General features: G+C 33.4%; 4 protein-coding genes across 7 annotated transcripts; 2 read left to right on the top strand and 2 right to left on the bottom strand.

Annotated features, from left to right (window-relative positions):
• Positions 1–9280: 9280 nt before the first annotated feature.
• On the top strand, positions 9281–11673 carry LOC107610417 (uncharacterized). The gene is made up of 4 exons (XM_088495268.1): positions 9281–9299; positions 9644–9779; positions 9874–9925; positions 10021–11673. The coding sequence occupies exons 1-4, from the start codon at positions 9281–9283 to the stop codon at positions 11671–11673; spliced, it is 1860 nt and encodes a 619-aa protein (XP_088351394.1).
• A 1655-nt stretch (positions 11674–13328) lies between these two features.
• On the bottom strand, positions 13329–15697 carry LOC107614081 (superoxide dismutase [Cu-Zn], chloroplastic). Its single transcript, XM_016316311.3, has 8 exons — positions 15405–15697; positions 15265–15326; positions 15139–15178; positions 14680–14775; positions 14564–14595; positions 14410–14485; positions 14065–14118; positions 13329–13563 (listed from the first exon to the last, which is right to left on the bottom strand). The coding sequence occupies exons 1-8, from the start codon at positions 15592–15594 to the stop codon at positions 13538–13540; spliced, it is 576 nt and encodes a 191-aa protein (XP_016171797.1). The 5' UTR covers positions 15595–15697; the 3' UTR covers positions 13329–13537.
• An 896-nt stretch (positions 15698–16593) lies between these two features.
• LOC107613183 (uncharacterized) lies at positions 16594–22736 on the top strand. Of its 4 annotated transcripts, none has more exons than XM_016315051.3 (7): positions 16602–17236; positions 17526–20423; positions 20621–20674; positions 21136–21467; positions 21724–21821; positions 21926–22020; positions 22288–22736. In XM_016315051.3, exons 1-4 carry the CDS (start codon positions 16784–16786, stop codon positions 21391–21393), a joined length of 3663 nt encoding a protein of 1220 aa, XP_016170537.1. In that variant the 5' UTR covers positions 16602–16783; the 3' UTR covers positions 21394–21467; positions 21724–21821; positions 21926–22020; positions 22288–22736. The 4 variants fall into 4 exon arrangements, with proteins under 4 accessions (XP_016170538.1, XP_016170537.1, XP_016170539.1 ...); XM_016315053.3 differs by having other exon boundaries at positions 16649–17236; positions 17526–17745; positions 17830–20423; positions 21724–22020; XM_021108656.2 differs by having other exon boundaries at positions 16649–17236; positions 22299–22736.
• A 544-nt stretch (positions 22737–23280) lies between these two features.
• Positions 23281–24984, bottom strand: FRU (FER-like regulator of iron uptake). Its single transcript, XM_016314052.3, has 4 exons — positions 24417–24984; positions 23865–24068; positions 23598–23771; positions 23281–23490 (listed from the first exon to the last, which is right to left on the bottom strand). Exons 1-4 carry the CDS (start codon positions 24948–24950, stop codon positions 23386–23388), a joined length of 1017 nt encoding a protein of 338 aa, XP_016169538.1. The 5' UTR covers positions 24951–24984; the 3' UTR covers positions 23281–23385.
• Positions 24985–26947: the final 1963 nt, after the last annotated feature.

The raw sequence follows: 26947 nt of genomic DNA, 5'->3' as shown, positions 1-26947 counted from the left end.
TTGTTTTAATCCTGACAGAAATGACACAGAAATACTAACAAGAGATACAACTTATTTTTTATTTTTTTCTTTCATTATTCTTGTTAATTTTTTATAATTATATTTTTTATTTATATTTTTCGTCTCAAATTTTTTGAAAGAAAAAAAAAAAGAATAAATTGAATTTTCATAATTTATTCTAGTTTATCACCAAACAGAATATAAGAACATAAAATTTTGTACCTCTCTCCTTTATGTCTTGTTTTCAATGCCTTATTTTATTATGTTCTCAGAAACAACTGCAGTATTAATGACTGATTTTTGTGTATTTATAATATAGTTGATAATATAAATTATAGAATCCTTCTATTTTATATATTTAATTTGGTTTCTTGATTTTCTATGGCTTTCGCACTTTGCATTTCCTTTCCCTTTATTCATGTGTATTACAATGTAAAAATAATATATTTAAAAACTCATCATGATAAAAAAAAATGTTTATTCACACACCACACACACAACTGACATGAGTACCTTTTACATTTATATAATGATTTATATATATATATATATAATAAATGAGTTTAATTTTGATAGACTAATAGTGTAAAACATTTTAAATAATCATTCACACGGTCAGTATAAAATATAGTTATTTTTGCTAGTGTAATATTACGTAATTAGATGCACTCACAGTGTATCAAAATTAAATTCATAATAAATACATAATTGTAAAATTCACTCATTAATTATATGATACGATCTTTTCATTTATTTTGTCACATACACAACCAGTTAAGGTAGTTTGGCGCTCAACAGTTAACAATTAAAGCAAATATATATATAACATGAACAAATAAATTAGTGAAGAAACTCTGGTTGTCTCTGGTAAATTCAGTAAATTCAGTGTTGGATTAAATGTGGAGGTTATAATAAGAGTATAGTAACAATAATATAAGATGATGGTAGCTAGCTTTAGTGATGTATACGTTGGAGTGGCACTTAAATGGTTAACTTAGTTGAGTGGATGGAGAAGTTTGGAGAGAGTGGAGACAAATTAAAGTTGGTATGGTCACGGCTCAGCAAAAAACAAAATAAAATAACTAAAATGACTTGGTGCCTCATCTACCTTTTCTTAAGTTTACTGCTTCCGCAAAACTATATCTATATGCATATATATTTCATGTTTCACTACATATGCTCCCTACTATACATTTCTTCAATGTAGTAACCCCTTTAATCTCAATTCTCACGCCAACCTCGTGACAAAAAAAAAAAAAAAAAAAACTAGTTTGAATTTGGCATCAAAATTCCACCACATCCTCTAACTGCAAATGCTAACCATCTACTTAGATATGCCGTCATGCAAATGCTTAATATTAATTTGCAACGTGTGCACTTTATTTTGTTGCTGTAGCTAGTTAAGAATCATACACGTGTATTAGCATCTTTGGGTGGCCCTTATCACATGAACTTGTTTGTTTCTTTCGTACTTGGAGGATCTAATTACCTCAATGCAAGTATATTTATCGTTGCTTTTAACAAATTAATATTTAAATTATTCGTGATGACATGGTTATACCTTTTTTTAATTGGTTAGTATGGTAGAGTGTAGTCACTCTGTTGAATACCTAATTGTTGGTTGTTGCTTCCATTCTAAGCCCAACCTCTAACTAGAGACAGGTTGCATATTGAGAAAGTAGCTTTGATGTATTATTGATAACGGATAAGGGGGTTAGCTAAGTTGAGTTTCTTAAAAGTTAGATACCTGTCTTACACAATATAGTGTCTACATACATCGGCAACACTATCCAAATTCGCGGGTATCCGTTCTACCTCGCACGAGAGCGGGTTGTCAATACCGCAGATAAGTACCATGAATGTTGAGTAAAATAAGATAGGACAAGATGAAGTTGAATAGTGCCAAAATTCGTCCCTACTCCAATCATTTTCATCCATAAATTCATATGAATCATTCTATAGTGCATTGCTGTCATGCTGAACTTACTGTACAATTGTATTTATAGTTGTATACTTATACATATGAATAATGAAATTCAAAAAAAAGGAAAAAAAAAAAAAACTTTTTATTTTTTTCAGGAGTTACCTGAACCTTTCAAATCCACATAAGATACTTTTTTTTTTGAAAGAGAAATCCACATAAGATACTAACATAGAAACAAGTTGTTTTCTTAAGGGCTTAGGCGAACTATTAGTTTGGTTGGGGCCTGGTTGTTCCTCTACCCACTCTTGATTACCATTGTTGGGCCTTTCATATCCTACTTCAATAATATTTGGTATAACATAATTCATCAATGTATCTTGATACGAAATTCTATCCAGCTTATACCTTAATAGTCAATACAATTAAGCTTAGTTTGGTAAAACTTTTAAAAAAAATGCTTATGCTGTGATTAGAATATGAGGTGGATACCTATTTATGATATGGGCGACTAAAGTTTTTAAGAGAGATTTGGGATTATTACGAAGACCAACCTTTAATAAAGGTTGAATTTGTACACATATAAATAAGACTTCATAGCCTGAGATACAACATACAACAATTAATAAAAATATTTTCTCTCTCTACATACAATATAAAGCTCTTCTTTTCTTTCTCTCTTCATACACTACAAATACAATATTAATATATATAAATTATTGTTATTATGGTTAGATATTAATATTAGTGAATATTAATATTAGAGTCTTCTTCTTATACTTTTTTATTTTATATTTATCTTCTTTATTTATTTATTTTACAACACGTTATTAGCACGAGACTCTAATCAAATTTTTAGGAAGACTCAGGTAACAAATTTTTATTATGTCGAATCTCTCTCATCTTAAATTTAATGCTCTTAATATATTTGGAAATAATTATTTATCATGGATACTAGATGCTGAAATCCATCTTGATTCAATGGATCTTGGAGATACCATTAAAGCTGAAAATAATGCATCCCAAAAGGATAAAGTCAAAGCCATGATTTTCCTTCGTCGTCATCTTGGCGAAGGATTGAAAAATGAATATCTCATATTAAAAGATCCTGCAGATCTGTGGAAAGGTCTTGAAGAAAGGGACAATCATCAAAAGACGGTGATACTTCCTCAAGCTCGATATGAATGGACGCACTTGCGCCTACAGGATTTTAAATCCATAAATGAATAAAATTCTGCAATGTTTTAAATCACCTCACGAATGAAATTATGTGGGGAAAAGATATCTGATAATGATATGTTAGAGAAAACTTTCTTAACTTTTCATGCCTCGAATGTGCTTTTTCAGCAGCAGTATCGAGAAAAATGATTTAAAAAGTATTCTGAGTTAATTTCTTATCTTCTTGTTGCTGAACGCAACAATGAGTTGCTCTTAAAGAATCACGAAGCGCGCCGCCCCATTTCCTGAAGTAAATGCAGCAAATCATTACCCAGGAAGAGGTAAATGGCAAGATTTTAGTAACAAGAAAAATTATGAAAGGAAAAGGAATTATGTTCACAAGAAAGGATCTCACCAGAAGTGGGATAAAGAAAAAAACTTTGGGCAAAATAAATCAACAGAGGATAAGTGTTTCCGTTGTGGTGGAAAGGGCCATTGGTCACGTACCTGTCGTACCTCAAGACACCTAGTCGATCTTTATCAAGTATCTTTGAAAAAGGACGACAAAGGAAAAGAGTCGAATTTTATTTCAAATGATGCTGAAAATTCCACCACTCATTATGATGTATCTGATTTCTTTGAAGATCTTGAAGAAAATATTGGTTATTTGATCAATGATGGAATAGTTTAATATGTGAGATTGTTAAGTATTCATGTAAATAAATAATGTAAGAAACTTATTGTTAAAATTTATTTTCTATATATTTAAGTTTCAAATATGATGTATATAAATAATGAAATATTAATGTTTATGTTTAAGAATTTTAAAATCATTAAATGTGTCAAATTTTAAAAATAATAATAATAATAGTGATAATAATAAAATTATAGTATATGGCATTATGTACCGTGTTTCTTAATAAAAAACATTCCAATCAAGAATTCAATTTGACTGCGCATGTATTACTACTCATTTTATTATTATTTATCTTTAAAGAAAATGATAAGGATATATAATGAAGATGTATGCCTTGCGAATAGTGCAAGTTCGCACACTATTCTTAAAAGCGATATATATTTTACCAATCTTGTGCCAAAATAAGAATATGTTAATACTATATTGGCTCAAACAATGTGATAGAAGGCTCCGGAAGAGCTATAATTTTGTTTCCCAGAGGAACAAAATTCATAATAAATAATGCACTATTATCTACGAAGTCTCTAAGAAATTTGTTGAGTTTCAAAGATATTCGTCGAAATGGATATCATATTGAGACAATGAATGAGGAAAATCATGAGTACTTATGTATCACAACTTGTAACAGCCTAGACCACCCGCTAGCACGATATTGTCCGTTTTGGCACACAAGGCCTCACGATTTTGCCTTTGACGGTAGGGATGATAGCCGAAACCCCCCACACTCACTCGTCAAAACGCGTCATGCTAGGGAGATGTATCCACACCCTTATAAGGCATGCTTCGTTCCCCTCCCCAACCGATGTGGGACCTTACAATCCACTCCCCTAAGGGAGCCCAGCGCCCTCGCTGGCACATCGATCTGGGCTCCGGCTCTGATAACATCTGTAACAGTCCAGACCACCCGCTAGCACGATATTGTCCGCTTTGGCACACAAGGTCTCACGGTTTTACCTTTAACGATAGGGATGATAGCCGAAACCCACCACACTCACTCGTCAAAATGCGTCATGCTAGGGAGAGGTATCCACACCCTTATAAAGCATGCTTCGTTCCCCTCCCCAACCGATATGGGACCTTACACAACTCATGGTTTAAATAAAAAGGATATATTAAAAAATTTACCCTCACTTTCATCTGGGTTATACTATACCAAAATTAGTGCAATTGAATCACATGTCATTGTAAACCAGAAGTTTACTAACCCAAATGAATTCAAACTTGGCACGACCGATTGGGTCATCCGGGGAACAACCATGATGCGAAGAATTATTGAAAACTCCCATGGACATTCACTAAAGAATCAGAAGATTCTTAAATCTAGTAAAATTTGTTGTGCTGCATGTTCTCAGGGGAAGTTAATTTTAAGGCCATCACCAGTAAATATTGGATTTGAGTTCCCTGAATTCCTAGAAAGGATTCAAGGTAATATATGTGGACCTATTCATCCATCATGTGGATCTTTTAGATATTTTATGGTCCTAATAGATGCATCTTCGAGATGGTCACATGTGTGCTTATTGTCTTCTCGCAACCTGGCATTTGCGAGATTACTTGCTCAAATTATTCGATTAAAAACACAATTTTCAGAAAATCTAATCAAAGCAATTCGTCGTGATAATGCTGGTGAATTTACTTCCCAAGCTTTTGATGCTTATTGTATGGCTAATGGAATAAGTGTTGAATATCCAGTAGTTCATGTTCACACACAAAATGAGTTAGCTGAATCACTTGTTAAATGCCTCCAATTAATTGCTAGACCCTTACTTATGAGAACAAATCTTCCAACCTCAGTTTGGGGCATGCTATTTTACATGCCGCAACACTAATTCGTTTGAGGTCAACAATTTATCATCAGTTCTCTCCTATGCAATTAGTTTTTGGCCAGCAGCCAAATGTCTCCCAATTAAGAATATTCGGTTGTGCGATATATGTTTTCATTGCACCACCTTCTCACATCAAAATGGGACCCAAAGAAAATTGGGGATATATGTTGGATATGATTCTCCCTCTATAATAAGGTATCTTGAGATACAAACTGGGAATGTATTTAAAGTCCGATTTGCGGATTGTCATTTTGATGAATCAAAATTTTTAACATTAGGGGGAGAGAATAAGCTTCTTAAAAAGGAACTTAATTGGAATGCACCATCCTTAATGCATTTGGATCCTCGATCAGAGCAATGTGAACTAGAAGTTCAAAAGATTATATGTGCAAAAAATAGCAAATAAATTGCCTGATATATTTTCCAATACAAAGAGGATAACTAAATCTTATATACCAGTGGAAAATGCCCCAATTCGAATTGATGTCCCAGTTGGACAAATTGCCACTGAAACAAATTCACGCCAGAAGCATGGCAGGCCTGTCGATTCCAAAGACAAAAATTCTCGAAAAAGAAAAGAGGTAAATACTATTTCTGTTGAAAAAAACATAGTAAAGACACATGCAGTTATCCAAAATTCTGATATGATTTTAACGTCAGAAGACGTTCAGGTATCTGAAAATTATGAAAATGATGAGATCTCGATAAATTATGTCTTTACAGAAGAAAAATGGGACCGAAATAAAACAATTGTCAATGAAATATTTGTATATAATGTGGCATTGAATATCATACATGAAAGTAAGGATCTTGAGACAAGATCAGTAGAAGAATGTCGATAAAGGAATGATTGGCCAAAATGGGAAGAAGTCATGAAGGCTGAGTTAGACTCACTTGCAAAACGTGAAGTCTTTGGACCTGTAGTCCGTACACTAGAAGATGTAAAACATGTTGGATACTAATGAGTATTTGTGAGAAAACGAAATGAGAAAAATGAAGTTATACACTACAAAGCTCGACTTGTAGCACAAGGTTTTTCACAAAGGCCCGATATAGATTATGAAGAAACATATTTCCCTGTAGTGGATGCAATAACATTGCGTTATTTGGTCAGTTTATCCGCATATCATAAACTACATATGCATTTAATGGATGTGGTAACAGCTTATTTATACGGATCATTTGATCGTGATATCTATATGAAAGTCCCTGAAGGACTAAAGAATCTAAACCATCAAATGAATATTCCCAGGGATTATACTCAATTAAATTGCAAAGATCTTTATATGGTCTGAAGCAATTTGGACGAATGTGGTATAATCGTTTTACTGAGTATCTCACCAAAAACGGATTCAAGAATGATGATATATGCTCATGTGTTTTCATAAAAAAATATGCACTTGGGTTCATTATAATTGCTATATATGTTGATAATTTAAATATTATTGGGACTCCTGAAAAGATTCCAATAATTATAAAAACTCTAAAGGAAGATTTTGAGATGAAAGATCTTGGAAAGACTAAATTTTATCTCAGCCTACAGATCGAGCATACAAAAAATGGGATATTTATTCATCAAACAACATATACAGAAAAGATCTTGAAGAGATTTTATATGGATAAGTCACATCTATTAAGTACCCCAATAGTTGTAAGGTATTTGGATGTGAAAAAAGATCAATTTCGTCCTAAAGAGGTAAATGAAGATATCCTTGGTCCTGAAGTACCATATCTTAGTGCCATTTGAGTGCTAATGTATCTTGCTAACAATACACAACCTGATATATCATTTACTGTGAATTTACTTGCAAGGTATAGTTCCTCTCCAACCAAAAGACATTGGGATGAAATCAAACAAATCTTTCGATATCTTCATGGAGCGGTTGATATGGGATTGTTTTATCCATATGGATCCAAGTCACAATTAGTTGGCTATGCTGATACTAGATACTTGTCTGATCCACACAAAGGAATATCTCAAAAAGGATATCTGTTTACATATGGTGGTACAACTGTATCATGGAGGTCCACGAAACAGACGATTGCAGTAACATTCTCTAATCATGCTGAAATACTAGTGATACATGAATCGAGTCGCGAGTGTTTTTGGCTCAAGAGTTTGATCCAATATATTCTGTCATCATGTGGACTGATTGATCATAAGATAGCCCCACCTGTCCTGTTTGAAGATAATACAGCATGCATTGCTCAACTTAAAGGCGGATACATCAAAAGTGATAGAACAAAGCATATTTCTCCCAAATTCTTCTTCACTTATGACCTTCAAAATCAAGGGACAATCGATATCCAACAGATTCGCTCAAGTGACAATCTGGCAGATTTATTTACAAAGTCACTCCTAAAATCCTCCTTTAAAAGATTAGTACATGAGATTGGGATGCGCCGATTTCGAGACATTAAATGATGTCGGCAAGAGGGAGAGACTTACTCTTTTTTCCTTAATAAGGTTTTTTCCCATTAGGTTTTTCTTGACAAGGTTTTTAATGAGGCAGTCCCCATCACAAAGGATTTTGTACTCTTTTTCCTTCACTAAAGTTTTTTTTTCCCATTGGGTTTTTCTTTAGTAAGGTTTTAACAAGGCATAATCCTAAATGGTCATCCAAGGGGGAGTGTTGTGATAAGAATATGAGGTGGATGCCCATTTATGATATGGGCGGCTGAAGTTTTCAGGAGAGAGATTTGAGATTATTACGAAGACGAATCTTTAATAAAGGTTGAATTTGTACACATATAAATAAGGTTTCATAGCCTGAGATACAACACACAACAATCAATAAAAATATTTCCTCTCTCTAGGTACAATATAAATCTCTTATTTTCTTTCTCTCTTCATACACTACAAATACAATATTAATATATATAAATTATTGTTATTATGGTAGGATATTAATATTAGTGAATATTAATATTAGAGTCTTCTTCTTATACTTCTTTATTTTATATTTATCTTCTTTATTTATTTATTTTACAACAGCTTATACTTTTTAAAAACTCAAGTTCCTCATTTTGTATTTGGTAAATCAAAAGAATCATGTTCATGTGCTTGCAGCTTTTAAAAAATCAAAATACTTTTGAAAGCACCTAAGCAAAATTTAAAAGTCTAATATAACCTCATATGTTAACTAATTTTCAAATTTAATACTTACATTTATGTCTATTATAGTATTTTTATATTTTAAAAATTATTTTATTAAACGTAATTGTTGTTATTTGTATTTATTGAAAGCTATTTTTAATTTGATTTACCAAACATAAATGCTACAATTTTTAAAAAGTCATCTTTTAAAATTAATTTTTATAAACTACTTTTAAAAAATAAAAACTTTACCAAACTAAGTCTTTAATCTAACTATCTAAGGATGGAGTAATATTATGGAAAAATTATTATAAAGGACCATTAGGAAGATTTAATTATTAAAAAGGACCTTTAATTTTAAAATTATTTAGAAAGACTTATTTTTTAATATTTAAAAAAAAGGACCAAATCTTTTTTGTGAAGAGACAAATATATCCTTACATTATTTTTTTCATTTATTTCTTTTTCTTAACATAATTTTTTTTCTAATTATCTATGACACTCAAATCCTTATTCTTCATCTATAACTCATAGAGACATTTGTTGCTGCCAATCATAAAACTTAAGACTTGGGAGTACCTATGAGTATACTCCTGGCAGGTAAGTTGATTTTCTGGTATATCCTTGCAGAAACATTACTATTGAGTAATATATTTCTTTCAAACTCGTTTTTAGATTTTAATGTCTCTCCCCTCATTATTGGTTATTTATTGTTTTATATTTTTGCATAGACATGACAAATTTTTTGTTATTTTCACATTGGAGGTAATATTGAAGTTGTACCTAACCAGAAAATTATTTATCATGGAGGAAAAATCATAGGAGAGCTAATTGAAGAAGGATGCACGCATTCAAATTTAATGCATAAGATATGGCTTCGAACCAAGGAAAATATGCAGAATAAACGCATTACCTAGTCAAGTTTAACCAATCTCAACTCATAGATCTCATTGATACTGATAGTGTTAACCAATTGATCACATTCAATGATGATACAGCTCATGTATATATCATGGAGGTAGAAAAGACTAACCATGATATTGCACCTCATGAGGACAATGACGATAACGTTCATGACAGGTATGTATTCCAACTGGGTTATCTTTTTATAAATTTTCTTATATTAGTGATTAGTGAATTGTTATGAAATTAATTTAATTTTTTTTATGATTAGTACACTATCAAGTAATTCAACTCAAGAGTCGACGTCGTTACTAATATTGATGGTCAAAATCCATTAACACCAATTCTATGTACAACCCAACTTGTCCCTACACCTCAGATTATCAATGGCTCTGCTAAGTGAAATGATCTTATAAAGGAAGAAGGACAGATTTTTCAAAATGCAAGTAAGCTGAGGAAAGCATTGTTTGAATATGGTATTGCTCATAAGTTTACATACAAGTTCTTAAAGAACAGTCCGGATAAAATAATTTGTGTTTGCAAGGTTGAAGGTTGTCCGTGGAAATTGTCGGCTTATGCTATGGAAAAAAATACTTCGTTCCTCATGGTGACACATTTTATCAAGAATCATAAGCACTCAGCTCAAGATGTATTGGAGAGTACTCACTCTTTCAGATCTAATTTGGTGTCTTCAATTATTGTCGACAAGTTGAGATTAACTCCTGACAAGTTGCCTAATGACATACGAAATGATATTTTCAAGGAATACGGATTTTCACTAACATATTACCAAGCTTGGGCTGCAAAGGAGAAAGTATTAGCTGAAATTAATGGCGTACCTAAAGATTCATATATGCTAATTCCTTGGATATGTAATCGTTTAGTGAAAACTGATCCACAAACAGTTGCAAAATGGATATGCTCTCCTAGTTATCAATTTGAAAAGCTTTTTGTTGCATATGGGTGTTGTGTGACAGGTTTTCTTCGTGGAGCAAGGCCTATATTATTTATTGATGGTTGCCACTTAAGTGGTCCATACAAGGGAACTCTTCTAGCTGCCTTTACATGCGATGCAAATAATGATTTATTTCCGATTGCGTATGCAATTGTTAGTGCTGAAAATAATGAGAATTGGCTTTGGTTCCTATCTAATTTGAAAGAACTAACTGGGTCAATTCCAGTTACGTTAATATCTAATAGGCATCCATCAATTATTGCAGTTGTGGAGCAAGTATATGATAGGGATAGACATGCTTATTGTTATCGACATGTGAAAGAAAATTTTTGTGCAGAAACTAAAAAGTTACAGAGGGGAATACGCAGTGAAGTAAAAGAAGATGCAAAAAAATTACTAGACGCAGTTTGTTATACCCATTTTAGCACAGAATTTATAGAAGCTGTGGAACAACTTCGTGCATTTTCACCAGAACTTGCAAATTGGTTAGAGACTAAAGGAGATATTAACAAATGGACAAAGTCTCAATTCCCTCATCGACGATGGGATCTCATAACTACCAATGTAGTTGAATCATTTAATTCATGGATAAGAAAAGAGAGGACTCATAGTATTTGTGCTTTAATAACAGAGCATAGAGACAAACTTGCAAATCTGTTATATACTGCAAAGTTAGAGATGATTAAATGGAAGAATGAAGTTGGGCCAAAGATTGATAAAATATTGATGGAGCATGTAGTTAGAAGTGAGTTTCTTAAAGCAGTGAGATATGGAGATCATAATGTTATGGTTAGAGGGTCAAATGTTGATGTATGTGTGAATCTACTATGCAAAGAATGTACATGTCTTGAATGGCAAATGACTGGAATTCTATGTCCACATGCTTGTGCTGCAATTAAATTATTACATGGCAACATCTACACCTATGTAGAGGAGTGCTATCTGAAAAGTTCACAAGAAAAGATTTATGCGAGCAGTATGATCCCAATTGAAACTCATGACATGCCTGATGTCAACAACCTGACCCTAACAGACTGGGAGAATAATATTTTTCTTATGCCACCTACAACAACTCGTCCTCCGGGAAGACCATGCAAGAAGCGCCGAGAGTCATAATTTCAAGATGTGCATGTTTACAAATGTAGCCGATGTGATCAGAGTGGTCATAATCGTTCTAAATGTAGAAATCCTAATCCAGAAAAAATATGAATTTTTTTCAGGTAGTTCTAACTTTATAGATTGTCACATTTAGAATTGCAATATTGGTTTTTCTTAAGTTATGCATATTAGGTGATTCTGCTGAGTTTCTTAATTGTATCTGCACTTAAACTTTATAGTTTTACTTTGATTTTTAAGTAAATTTGTGTAATCTTACACTTGAATTTTGTAGTTTTACGTTGATTTAATAACGTTTCTGCAAATATGCACTTGAATTATGCAACAGGTTTGGCTGTAGTTCTATTGTGCAATTCTGCATTAAAGTTGCTGCACTTAGTAAATAAAAATTTGCAATTTAATTTTTTCTATGATTTTGCACTAATGTTCTGTAATTTTCTGCACAAACTCTGCAATTTTACACTAAAATTGTGTAACTCTGCTCATAATTAAACAAAACAATCTTTAAGAGTTGTGTAAACATAATTAAGAGTCATGACATATAATCAGGTTCTTCTAATTAGACAAATAGAAAGAAATGCTACAATCATAAGCAACGCCAAAGCATTGTGTTTAAAGTCCATGAACAGTTTTAGAACACAAGTTTAGAAACAAAAACTGATCCATCTTTATTTTCAGCCTCATACCAAACACACCTTGAATATAAATCCTTCAAATTCAGATTCATTCATTCATTAATGTATTTTTCAATATAGACAACAAGTGTTATTAGAGTTCTTACTGGGGCCAAAGATAACGCTCTTAACATCAATAATGCACTACTATATTCATTAAAAAAACTGTAACTTAGATTTTGTTTAATGCATATGCCCTTATAACTTGAAAGAAACAAAATTGAAAATCACATAATCAGTAAAACAAAACAGTGACTAATAGCATCATCAGGTTTGAATTAAGGCATTTCCAGATCACACTAAAATCTTATTCATGAATTGAAAATGTTCAAACTTCATCATGTATTGCAGTTTTCACCTTAAAAGCTATACAATTTTTAATTTCAGGGATACTAATATAGCTCAAAAGCTTAAGGCAGGGACTTGAACCTAAAATAAGCGTGTGGCTTTGGAGAGCTTCAGGTGGGGCTTGCTGCTGAGAGCGATTGGAGGAGTCAAAGGAGCGATGGTCGACGTGGGACGAATGAGTTTCACCGCCGGCGACGAGCTTCAGAAGACGATTCTGTCCGAAGATGACGATTTTGCCTCTGACAACTTTGTTGGATGGTGATGAAGACGAATCTCTTTTGACGCGACGAAGACGGCATCGATTCCACCTCTGATACGACGATTCTACCTTTGGCGAATCTTCTCAAGCGCGCGCCACCGACGTTTCCCTTAGGTTGGGTATGGAGTGGGTTTGAGAACGGGTGAAGAAGATGGGGAAAGAAAACAAGGGGAAGGAGAAGAAAAATTATTGGATATTATTGTCTTTTCATTTTTTATTTTTTATTTTTATTTTTAATAATATATAAATTAGTCCTTTTTAATAATTTTAAAATTAATAATCCTTTTTATTAATTAAGTTTTATTAATGGTCCTTTATATTAATTTTCCCTAATATTATTCAATTCTATTATAATAAATACGGGAGTAACGGACTATCTAAGCATAGAATCCATTTCAAGCAGGCTAATAAAAAGAGCTACATAATATAGTATGCGGAGTCTCTTGGATTCTTGTTTTGGAAGGATATAGTATGCGGAGTCTCTTGTATTCTTGTTTTGGAAGGACATCATGCATTCATGTTTCATAGTTTACATGGGTAATTCAACAACGCTAATAACTGATATGCTAACATAGAGTTGCATTCACTCTGGAGTCAGACCAACAACCCCTGAAAACAAGGAAGCAAAAGACACAAACATCAGGTTTATGATACAGATATATTGAAGTATAAGTACTGTGAACATTGTGAAATTAAAGGAGCACTGATTAAGGATTCAAAAAAAAAAAAAGGAAGCTTTATGTTGGAGATGTGAAATAGATAAGTTTTCAATGCATTGGAAAAAGGCAAAAAAAGAAAAAACTTCTGAAAATATACTCTTTTTAGTATCTTTAACTAGTACTCTTAGAACAATGGAGACACTGGTCAGCAAAACCTGAATTCAAAAATCTTATGTTACAAGTGAAACTTAGTTTAACATGATTAGTTGATTATGTATATGGACCAATGGGGATTTTATCAAAGAAACGCAATTAATCACAGATATTGAGAATCCTTCATCTTTCAACAACAAAGCTAAAAGAGCATCAAACAATATATAATCAGATGGAATGGATTGATTGATGTATTTGAAAAGGATAGAACTACTATTGTTCATAAAATTCTTCATACCACATGCCAATCTTCCACCAGCATTTCCAGTGCTCAAGCTGAGTTCCTTCCCACCTGCAAAAGCAGAAGTAAAGTAAAATGCAAATTAGACTAAAGTAAATAATGCTCTAGTTATGAGTAAGCAAGGAACTCATGATGTAAGTCCACAGTTACATGGCAACATAAAAAACATTAGCATGAAGAGAATAAGCCAATTCCATTTTCATGATTTCCCTCCTCTGAACATTCATCTACTGTTTACTTGGATCAGACAACAATGAAGAAGCTTTTAAGAAATTTCTTGTGCAGCAGCAAGAGTTGTAAGGCAGAGATGTATATAAAAATGTATAACAAGGAAATGCCAACCTTTTCCAAGGTCATCCTCAAGCTCATGAACCACCAAGGCTCTTCCAACTACTGAATTGGGGCCAATCAGTGGTATCTACAGAGAGAAAAGAAACACAAAATGATTGGGAATTCAAATTAACACACGGAAATGAAACTGAACGAAAGAAGGCACCTGATTGTCGACAATTGTTGCTTCTGCAACTCCTGCATTTCAAACATGATGTACAGATTAGTTCAAAAAGCAGTCCAAAGCAACCAAAGATGAAAGATAAGAGAAAGATGGATTACCATCTGCATTAGCAACTATGTTTCCCAGGTCACCCGCATGGCGAATTTGATCTCCCGGAGCACCATGTTTCATCTTATTAGGATTAAAATGTGGTCCTAAATATGCCATTGAAGAAGCAAACACTTAAAAATTCATCAAATAAGAACCACATAGCAAAAGATAGAAGGGGAAAACAAAGGAATAAATGACCATTTGTACCTATAAAAGATGAAAACGCTGACATATGCACCCACACTAGATCGAAACTAAACTTGTATCCACGCAAGATGCCCTCCGTGCGACAGAAGTACCCTACCTGGCCCTCAAACTCTCTAAAGATAGGGTACTTTTGTCACACGGAGGGCATCTTGCGTGGGTACAAGTTTAGTTTCGATTTAGTATGGGTACATATGTTTTCATTTTTTATGGGTACAAATGGTCATTTATTTGAAAACAAAGGCTATAATTATAGGCAATACCAGTTGATACACAACCTTTGGTGGTATCACCATACTCATGCTGCAACAAAGAATAGCACAAAAGAAAATGACTTCAATTAAAGGACTTGCAAGCAAAAACCCTAAAGACTAAAGGAGAACGCTCACTAGGTGAAAACCATGAGGCCCAGGAGTAAGGCCAGTAACACGAACATTAACAGTTGTTGAACCTACAAGAAAGGAAGTTGCAGGATTCATCGAATTTATTGTTATCAATTATGATTGCGTAGAAGAAAAGGAAGGAATACCATTGAATTGTTGAGTGAGGGTGACAATGCCTTCGACGGGGGAAGTGCCCCTGAGGACGGCAACGGCTTTCTTGGTGTTGGCGGCGATGGCGGTGATGGAGTTGGTAGGAAAGAGAGGAAGCTGGAGTGGGGAGGAAGCAGCTGAGAGAACAGTGTGGGCGGCCATGGCGGCCAATGCAGCCTCTTGCATTGTGTGATTGGAGGAGAAGAGTGAGTCAATGGCGGAGAAGTTTCTTTATCTTCTTCAATCCACATGCCACACATTCCACGTGCTCTTCATTTCCTTTCAGTTTTTCCTTCAAAATCAAATTAAATATTTTGAAAACATTTTCTCTCTTTGTATTAAAAGTTATTTTATTTATTTTTACAAAATTTATGTAAAATTAAATGGATAAAAAATAATTTATTTTTAGTCTATACTATAATATAATTTTTGAACAACTATTTTAAGGGCTTGTTTGGTAAACTTCTAGAAAAATATATTTTTTTGAGTTATCTTTTTTTAAAAATCTTATAGAAAAGTAGAAGTAATTTTATGTTTAGTATCTCATGTAAAAAGATGTTTTTATTTATCAATTATGTTTGGGTATAATAATATAAAAATATTTTTTTTGTTTATTTATTACATAAAAAACATCTTTTTTTAAGGAAAAAAGATATTTTAAAAAAAGATGTAAATTACAGCTTCTCAAAAGAGATGTTTTTTTATTTTTCTAGTGCTTTTACTTTTATTATTAGAAATTTATCAAATACACTAAAAAATAAAAAAAAATCTTTTTTGATTAATCTTTTTTTATCAAAATAATGACGCCAAAATAAAAACTCTAAATAGATTAATTTTAATATTTTTAATAAGATTCGTTTAAATCATTTAAAAGATTTGTAATTTTTATTTATGTGATAATATAAGATAAGTATACATTTTTTTATATTAATAATATAGTATTTAATTTTAAAATCAATTTCAAATTACTTTCGAAGTTTTAACGCATTTTTAATATTTAGCACTTTAGCTTGCATCTTACAAAACGAAAAACAAAGGTTTAAGATGTTCTGAAAAAAGTTTTTGTTTACTTTAATTTTGATGAACAACAAAAGTTTAAACATACACGTTATAAATTTTCAATAAATTTAAAGTGTAGTACAATTTTAGTAATAAAACTTGTTTTGAGTTGAATCGTTGAGAGTTGAGACCGTACACGAACTAAGAAGTCCACGTTACAAAAGGGGTAGAAAGAAAAGTAGTGAATAGTGATTAGCGAACTGCAACATTAAAAGGAAGAAATTATAAATCAAAACAAAATAATTAGGGGGATGAAGATGAAGATGTTAAAGGAAGAAGAGCATTGCCGAAGCTCCCAATCTTGAAGAACCACGCTATGGACGCGCGAAAACGGAACCCTTCTCCCTCTCCAGTTCGTGTTCTCATCCGCCCTCCTCATTCCCCTTCACCGCCGCCGCTGCCTCCGCCTTCCTCCTCCGACCACCAACCTCCAGCTCCCCCTCGCTCCGACGGAGTCGTCGTCGTCGGCGTCATCGCCCGCCGCCACGATGACTCCGCCCAACTCCTCAACCGCCTCGTCGACTCTAACGTCTTCGGCTCCGGCAGCCTCGACGAGCCGCTGCTCCTCCACGATGACGACGCCAGGGAGTGGTTTAAAAGCAGGAGAATCAGTTATTTCCGCGACCGCGATAACGGGATTCTGTTCCTGCAGTTCTGCTCCACGCGCTGCCCCGTGATTCATGGATTCGAAGACCCCGCGCCGGGATTTGATTCTGTTGCGGAGGAGCACGAGTTCGGCGACCTCCAGGGAACGCTTTTCATGTTCTCTGTAAGACATTTTGATTCTCTCCAAGTATCTTATTTGCAAATGCTACAACACTAATATTAATGAGTTTTGTTTTCCTAATCTAATCCTATTGTTGTTTCAAAACTTTAAAGAAGTGAATTTGCCATGGTGTTGAGCGTTCCAAACTTGAAGAATTAGAGTAGGGTTTTTCAATTATAGTTATACTGTTATCGATTGGAGTTGTGAGCTTAAGAAATTTGTACGGATGAGATTTAGATGATAATATTTGAAGTTGTGTAGAGTTGTTTTAATTAACAATCTAGAAATGCAGGTTTGCCATGTTATCGTATATATTCAGGAGGGGTCACATTTTAATACTAAGATTTTGAGGAATTTTCGTGTACTACAAGCAGCCAAGCATGCTATGGTTCCGTTCGTAAGATCCCAAGCTACACTATCGCAGGCTACTACGCCGCCATTACCGTCCCGCTCACATTCGATGTCATCCCCTTTGCAACCTTCCACGTCGGGAAACAGTTCTTCTTCTCCAGGTAGAGGTGGTGGTAACTTGAGTCGCAATGCTTCGGCCATATCTCTCATGTCAGGATTAGGTTCTTATCCTTCTTTGTTTCCAGGACAGTGCATACCTGTCATACTGTTTGTATTTGTGGATGATTTCTCTAGTTTATCCAATTCAAGCACAAATGGGGAGGACACTTCTGATGCCTCTTCTCTTAGTCAGTCTTCAAGTTTGAATACAGTGGCCAAAACAAACTTGCCTGCAAAAGGTTCTGGTTCAGTAGTTGTGCTGGCACGCCCCGCAAGTCGATCTGAAGGTGGATTTAGGAAGAAACTACAGTCTTCACTTGAAGCACAAATTCGTTTTCTGATTAAGAAATGCCGTACCTTATCAGGTTCTGAAATAAATCACTCTGGTGTGAGAGGGGCTACCCCAGTCTCTGCACCTTTGTTCTCACTTGATGCATCGAGAGCAGTTATATTGTTAGATCAGTTTTCTAATAAAAAAGGTGAATCTCTTGACTTTGCCAGTGGACTTGTTGAAGATGTGTTAAATGGGAAAGCAACATCCGATTCCCTCCTGTTGGAAACCCATGGGCAAAGTTCAAGCAAAGAAGATTTAATATCTCTTAAAGAGTTCATTTACAGGCAAGCTGATATTTTGAGAGGGAGAGGGGGACCAGTCAATACCAACAGTGGCTCAGCTGCAGGTGTTGGTATGGTTGCAGTCGCTGCTGCTGCAGCTGCTGCCTCAGCTGCATCAGGGAAAACATACACTACTCCGGATCTTCCAAATTTTGAAGTTTGGTTAACTTCTAGTAATCATATTTTGAGCAGAGTTCTCTGTGCAAAAGGGGGTTGCTTGGATGAATTGGAAATGATTAAAAGAAAACCCCGTCCAAGGAACACTGCCTTACCAGCGGCAGAAGGATTTTTGAAGGGCACAAATACTTTTGATGTTGCAGTATCTTGGTTGCAAAGTGGTAGAGGGCTGAACACTAAATTTTCGACTTCATGGTGCCAAAAAGCCATTCCAACTGCAAAGGAGATTTATTTGAAGGACTTACCTCCTTGTTATCCTACTTCACAACATGAAGCCCATTTAGAGAAGGCTTTACATGCGTTTCACGCAATGGTCAAAGGACCTGCAGTGCAACACTTTGCAAAAAATTTGGAAGAGGAGTGCACCTCCATTTGGAAATCCGGAAGGCAATTGTGTGATGCTGTTAGTTTGACAGGCAAACCATGCATGCACCAAAGACATGATGTTGAGATTGGTAATTTAGATTCAGGAGATTCACACAAGCCACATTCCAGTGGCTATTTTTTCCTTCATGCGTGTGCTTGTGGACGTTCTCGACAGTTACGTCCTGATCCCTTTGATTTTGAATCAGCTGATGCTATTTGCTTTTCTGACTGTGATGAGCTACTTCCTGCAGTCAAACTACCAGAAGTAAAATCTGTGGGACCTATTCAATCTTCTTCTTGGAGTTTGCTTCGTATTGGGGGTGCAAGATACTATGAACCTTCTAAAGGCTTAATTCAGAGTGGGTTTTGTGCCACTCAAAAGTTTCTTTTGAAGTGGACAGTATACCTAGAGAAACAGAAAAGACCAAATGGTTTGACAGAGAGCACAGGAAAGCAAGATTCTGTAATTCTGCCACCCAAGGTTGAACATATTGCAGATGCAAAGAAAACTGGAGTCAGACAACCCTATCCAGCTGTCCTGAATGGAGCAGAAGATCATAAAACATCGTTAGAAAATATAAAGCCTGATGATAAAAAGATAAGTTTTGGTAGAGGAATTCCTATGCCCAAAATGAGAAAACCTTTTTCTGAGGTTGTTGCTGGATCAGTGGCTGCTGATTCAGGATTCCCTCCTCTCCAGCAAAAGAAATTGCCTATATCAGGTTCAGAGAAGGGTACAAAGCAAAGTAATCCCAGTAATCAGATCGCAGAACGAGTTAATACAGCTACTGATCATCAGTTATCTCAAAAATCTCAAGATATATCATTTACTCAGGGACCCGTTGATAGTAATGGCAATAATAGCAACAGAGGTAGTGATCCATTCTTAAAGATAGGTAGCAACGTGGTGCCTGTACACATGAACGGTGGTGAGAGGAGCCAATCACATTCTTATGCAAAGAATGTGATGGTGTATGTTGGCTTTGAGCATGAGTGCCCCCATGGGCATCGTTTCCTGTTAAATGCAGACCATCTAACCGAACTTGGATCTTTATATTCTTTCTCCGAAGAATCTCGCAGATCTTCTTCTATGGACCCTACTGGCAGAAATCAGGTTTATCATGCTAAAGTCAGCAAGAATGCTTCCTGGGGCAAAGTGCATCGACGCTCAAATGAAATTCATGGTGCTTTCATAAATAAGGAAAGAGATGTGGCCAAATCAAGTGAAATGATTGCTAACGGTGATTTGACTTCAGATGGACTAATATATACTTCCATTCCACCAAATGAACACAATTTGGCATCCGTGGCTGAGTTGGCAAAGGCCCCAAATCATGCAAAAGAATTTGGGAGGGATCTTCAAGCTATTAATATGGATGGTGATGATCTTGCATTCTCGATGTTGAACCGCAACTTGCCTATCTACATGATCTGTCCGCACTGCAGGAATTCTAGGAATAAGAAAGATACACCAAAGGTTAAGTTTGCCAGTGGTATCTCACAGCTTAAGAGAATATTCATGGTATGGTTTGCTGCTCATTTAAGCATTTTTGAGTTTCACTTAGCATCATTGATTTTTGTTTCCCCCCTTTTAATTTAATGCATATTAATACTTAAACATCAATGCTGGTTCCGATAAATTTCTCTCCATGCTGAGCCTCTTTTTGGGTGTAATTCTTATTTTACAAATCAGGATCCTGATCTATGTTATTGCTGTAGGTTACACCTCCATTTCCTGTGATCCTAGCAACATGCCCTAACATACAATTCGAGGTATGTCTTTATCGTTTCAGTATGCATGTCTTGAAATCGTTAATGTAACTGTATAATATTTTGCATATTTTAGATGGTAGGCTTTTGGTAGATAAGAGTGAAATATGTCGAGAAATGAGTTTAGTGACTGGCGGTAACAACCTTCTGTTGTGTAGTTATAGATTCCAGTGGCCTTGATATATGTAGTATTTTCCATGGTCTCATTTTTGCAATTGGTAGGAACCACCAAAACATTATTCAGTCAGCAGAGGACCAGAAAACCTTTAGAGTTACTTGTTTCTTTTTAGTATACTATCCCTGAAATGCTGCATTGGTGGAGTTAGATTAATAAGGTGATGGTGTTTGATTAAATCCAGTTGTGCATTGTCATTACCTCTTTGCCCAGCATTTTTTATAGGACTTCTATTATTATGTTGTGATCGTTGTACATTCTGCTAAATTCGATATTATTCTCCTTGTAGACATCATGCCTACCTATGTCAGTTCCAGATCGTGAACGGAAATTGCAGTTCAGCCTTGGATGTCAAGTGATCTTACCACCAGAGAGTTTCCTTACCCTTAAATTACCATTTGTGTATGGTGTGCAGCTTGATAATGGAAACAAGCATCCTCTTAACCCCTTTGAAATACAACCAGAAATGACTGCCTGGATTACCAAGGGTACAGTACTGCAGATCTTGTCCAAGGGGATAAATGATGAGGGCTATCAAACACAGTAAAAGCTTGTTAAAATCTTTGGGTGGCATTGCTAGAGTGAAAAGGGAACGATGTCCATAGCTTCTCCAAAACTCAGGTGAAGTTCAACTCCCATTTTATCTGACAGAAAAATTTATGGGCAAAGTATACTGAGTTTGGCATCAAATATTAAGCCATTAATGCAGTTTTTGCATTGATAAAATTAATTGCTGTTTCAAATGAAATTATTGTCTGTGACTTTGCCAGGATATTGTTTATATTCTGGTGCGCCTTGAATTAATATTTCATGTATACTTTACAATATACTTGCTACATGATATGCATACCAAGTTATGATGGAAATGTCCTTGCAGGACAAGAGACTTTGTGGATGATGAGTGTGGTCCAGGTGGATGAAAGTTCTTAGCTGCTCACATAGTATGTACATCATTATTCAGGCTCTCTCATCTAGGTGCTGTGAATTGGACCTACTGAATGCTTATATCCCTGTGGGTGGCTTTATAGCTTGTTCATCCATTCTTATATAATCTCACGTGGATTAATGCAAATGAACAGCGCAAATATTGGTGTCTCCGCAAAATGAGTACTCAATCATTGGGGGTGTCTGTATAAGCATCAATAAGCAGGGAATCAGAACAGTCCATCGAATGGTACTTGTTTTATGCAATCTTATCTTTTATATATATTTAATATCTCAATTTATTTGTTATAATAGTAATTTACTCTTCATTCTCTTGATTCTTGAACCTCCTTACTAACTATTGTCCCAAATTTCAATAGTAAATAGGAGGCTTCAGCCTATCAGAGACCTCATTAATGCCAATTTTAACCGTGCTATGTGTTTACGTTCATGTGAATGCCACTAAACATTCCTTGTAATGAACTTCATCTGCTACAAACTGATTATAGAGCTGAAGGTTGATTGCAGGAGATACCCTCAAATTTGTACTTGATGCGACGATTGATGGCATCATCAACAAAGATCTTGTACTTCAAGTCTTCAACATGAAGCATTGCAACTAATGATCAGAGACCTCGATCCTTGTTCATTTCATTAATGAAGCTGGAGAATGGAGATCAACAATAAAATACAGAGCGCATTGCTGTTTGTTGATTTTCATGGTGATTAAGGCGTTGAAGTTGGCCATTTACTGCCATAATTATATTCATGTGTCTCCTTATTGGTTTAGGTTTAGTTTAAGGTTGTGAAAATCAGGATGCCACAAATATAGTTTGACTGGAACATGTGGTGCCCTTCGTGAAAGCTTTACAGTTTACACATAATGTATTGCAATTTAGATAATGTTGAAACACCGTTGTACGTGAATTATTTCAGTATTTCTAACTCGATGGGTTGAAATTTAAATAGCTTCTTCTGCCTTCTATAATACCTTTTCTGAAATAATAGGTTGTAACAGCCAAAAAAGAAAATGAAATGGTACATTATAATTACTTAGACAACTGAAGCCTGTCCAAAAACTTAATTGTCCTAAGTAACAGCATTGCTGTTTTTTAATGTAGAAATTGCAAAACTACATAGAACGAAGTTATGAAGCAACTAACGGTAGAGTGGTAATAAGAGTCATCATATCAGGGTCAATTTAGATTGGTTTTTGAAAAAGTATTTTTTAAAAAAATAAAATATTTTTTTTTACTGAAAAAGAATATTTTATATTTGGATAGATTTTTTTAAAAAAAAATTAAATATTAAAAACGTCTTTTATTTTTGTTTTATTTAAAGTAAAATATTGTTAATTTTTAGAAAAAGTAAATAATTTTTTTTAATAAAAATAATTTTTTAAAAAAACATATTCAAATAGATTTTAAATTAAATAAAAATATTTTATTTTTTTAAAAAATACTTTTTTAATAAAAAAAAACCAATCCAAACTACCACTTAATCTTGCAGTTACACTAATGAGTGATGACTATAAAGGGTTACATTTGAAAAGTTGTTTTGATTTGGAATCATAGAAGTCAAAAACATGGTTTGAACAAACGTCTATAGTGAAATGTCAATAATGAAAATTTCCCATGAATTCAAAGCCTTGGTTGAGAAGAGCGCCTGTCACCCATAGCTTCAAGTTTGGCAGGTTAACTTCTGGTTCAAAGCCTTTAACCTGTTTTCCAACAACACATAGTAGTGATTAAATTAATTATTCTTAAGCAAATTCTTGACTCACTAAAACAAAACAAAGATTCATTAGACTGAAGTAGAGTAACCCACATTCAATGTAAATGTAAGTAGTATAGTGTCACAAACAGTTTCAAAGTTCGAATTCCGAACACTGAAACCCACAAGAGACTCGAGAGCCCTGTAGAGTGATGCAGCAACTCCTCCTCCTTTGTTGCACACTATCTTCACATAATACCCTCTTTCTTCCACTTGAACCATCTCTATCTACAAAGCACACATCATAATATGTTAGTCACATGCAAAATCCAACTAGAAACTTATGGAAAATGATCAAGAACATTATCAAATCATATAAACCTGCACTATCTTCTTGTTGATCGGGTGGCTATTGTGTGTGACTTGAACAGTTTTTATGTAATTGTCATCAAAGGATGCTTTATAATTCTCTGACACAAACAGAGATGCTTCAAGTCCTGCAACCTCAGCCTTGAGCTTCTTAGCTTGTGCTTGAAGCTCATGCACGTACGATAATGCATCTCCAATGATCGATGCCTTATCCATCTGACACATGTATGTATAGTTTGCATTTAATTAATTTCCAAATCAATGTAATACATTTGAGTTGAGGAACAAGCATATAAAACTGTTAGAAACAAGAGAGTAAACTGTAGTAAGGATTTGTATATTATTGAATGTAATCAAGTTGTCTATTCAAGTTGTCTAGAATGATACACTATAAAAGAGTATTTATAGGTACTAAGAGAATCATAATAATAAAGACGTAATCTCTTATAATAAATATTCAGATATACTAAATAATTCTATTTGATCCTAATTGATTCTAATTATATTCTAACAAAAACAATAACCAAACATAACTTAAGAAAAGATTGAGACATGATGACACACCTTTGTTATGTTAGGGACCAAAGAGCGGAGTGCATAAAGCTTCTCCTTCATTCTGCTTCTCCTCCTCCTCTCAGAGATGAGAGTCTTGGACCTATCAGCTTTCACCCTTGGTTTACCACTAAGATTAGCCTCATCAGTTGCAGTTGTGGTTGCAGAAGAATACTCTCCTTCATTTTCTCTATTAACCACCCCTTCATCAAAGCAAGAGAAGGAGCTAATAAGATTAGTATCACACACATTATTCATCATCACTTCATTGCTACTATTGTTGTTATGGCTCTGATGAATCTGATCATATGGGTTATGGGCAGTAGTAGGGCATGGAAGAAGTAAATCATTCTGATTCTGATTATCATCAAGGAAGCAATCATTGATGATAATGTCTGAACCATAGTTAAAGAACACAGCAGCATCATCTTCATTATTATTATCCCCTCTAATTAAATTGATGAGCTGATCAAAGTTGGGGTCCTCAGTGAAATCATGCACCTCATAATCATTGTTGAATATCAGTGTTTCTTGGTGAGCATCCATTGTAATTAAGTGAGAGTTAGAGGGTCTAATGATATCTGTTTATTTCTTTGAGCTGAGGTACGTACATGACCAGGTTTAAAGGTTGTTACATATATATATAGAAGTTGGCATAACCATATAATTATTATAATGTTAATTTGTGGTGTGTGAATGGAATAAGATTCAGGGTTTCTTTAATTTGAGTGCCAATGAAGGATACTAACTTTTTAAATTATGGAATGTTAATTAACTATAGAGATGTATGGAGGTTTAATTGTATTTTATTTTTCTAATACCACAACTTTTATTTTAAGCATGAAATTCAATGAGATATAAGTTATAATGGTAATAAACAAAGAGTACCAAATCAGCACTATACCTGTAAGAATAAAATATATGTTCAATTAGAGATGTAGAAGTCAGTTTTGATACTCCTTATCCAGAGAAGCAGTTAATGGTTAGGAATGGTTAAAATTTGACCGACTTATAAATACATAATATATGGAGAGTAGTATACAGGTTGTTAGTAAGTTTGATCACATTATTTGTTAGAAATTATTGTAGAATAAAGTAGTGGGGCTTTTATGTGAAGAAAAAAAAAATTATTTAGTAGGTAACACTAAATACTGAAAACTATTAAATGCTGTCTTATCCATATAGCAACTTATTGAAAGATACCATCGGATTGGTATCTTTCAATAAAAAATAAAACTTCTTACAACTTCTTAATTATTAATTTATTATTTATTATCTATTATATCTATTATATATTACTAATTTTACAACTAAAATATGTCACATGTCACTCATTACAATTGAAATTCAATATTTCCCTCTAAAATTAAAGCGTCATCTCCTCTCCAAAGATTCAATTATTTAAAAAAAATAATTTTTAAAGTAAGAGATATAAAATTAATTAATAGTTATATTGATAGTTATAAAATTAATTCAAAATTAATTTTTTAAATAATTAAATTTTTATTCTAATTAATTAATTATTAATCACAATATTAGTATTCTCTCCAAATTATATATAATAAATATTTAAAGAAAGAAATACGAAAATATATATTAAAAAGATAAATAGTAAAAATTTAAAACTAATAATAATAATAATAATAATAATAATAATAATAATAATAATAATAATAATAACATATTTTTTATGTAAATAATATTATAGGATTATTTTTTAATTATATTTAATTATAAATTTAATGTATTTTTTATAATTTTATGAGTTTATTTGAATTATATTATTTTATTAATTTAATTTTTTATAAAACACAAATGTAGAGAAAATAGAAATAGAGAATGAGAGAAAAGAGAAAAAGATAAAAAAGAAGGAGAGAGAGAGAGAGTTTGTTAATTTTTGAAAAAAATATTTTATTTTAATTGTAATAAAAAAATATCTTGTGACATATTTTAGTTTGTCAAATTATTAATATATATTATAAGTTATATATAGAATGGAAGGATAGAGAGAAATAGAGAAGGAGAGAGAAGTAAATAAGAGGATGGAAGAAGGAAGTTTATTATTTTTGAAAAAAATATTTTATCTCAATTTTAATGAAAAAATGTCATGTAATATATTGGTTGTTAATTTAGTAATATAATATAGTTATGTTTTAATTTCAATATTTCAATTTTAATTTTAATTATAATTATAATTAGAGAATGCGATATTGTACATTTTGATTATCAAATTTGTAATTAGTCATTGATAATAATATATAAGAGAAATAGAGTGAGTAAAGAAATGAAAGAAATAAAGAAAAAAAAGAAAGGAGGAGATAACACTCTAATTTTAAAGAAAAGATTAAATTTCAATTACAATGAAAGTAACATGTGGTATATTTTAATTATAAAATTATAAATATATAATAAATAATAGATAATAGATTAATAATTAAGGAGTTTTTATTGATCCAATATTGTAATGAATTTTTAACTTTTTAATGTTACCCACACAATATGCACATAATTTTGGTCAACTCATTTCTTACTTTACGTAATCG

Source organism: Arachis ipaensis, chromosome B8 (assembly GCF_059453495.1).
Source record: "Arachis ipaensis isolate K30076 ecotype BB chromosome B8, ASM5945349v1, whole genome shotgun sequence".
Taxonomy (NCBI): Eukaryota; Viridiplantae; Streptophyta; class Magnoliopsida; order Fabales; family Fabaceae; genus Arachis; species Arachis ipaensis.
Note: the sequence above shows the minus strand (reverse complement) of the source record. Positions and strands in the feature narration are given on the sequence as shown.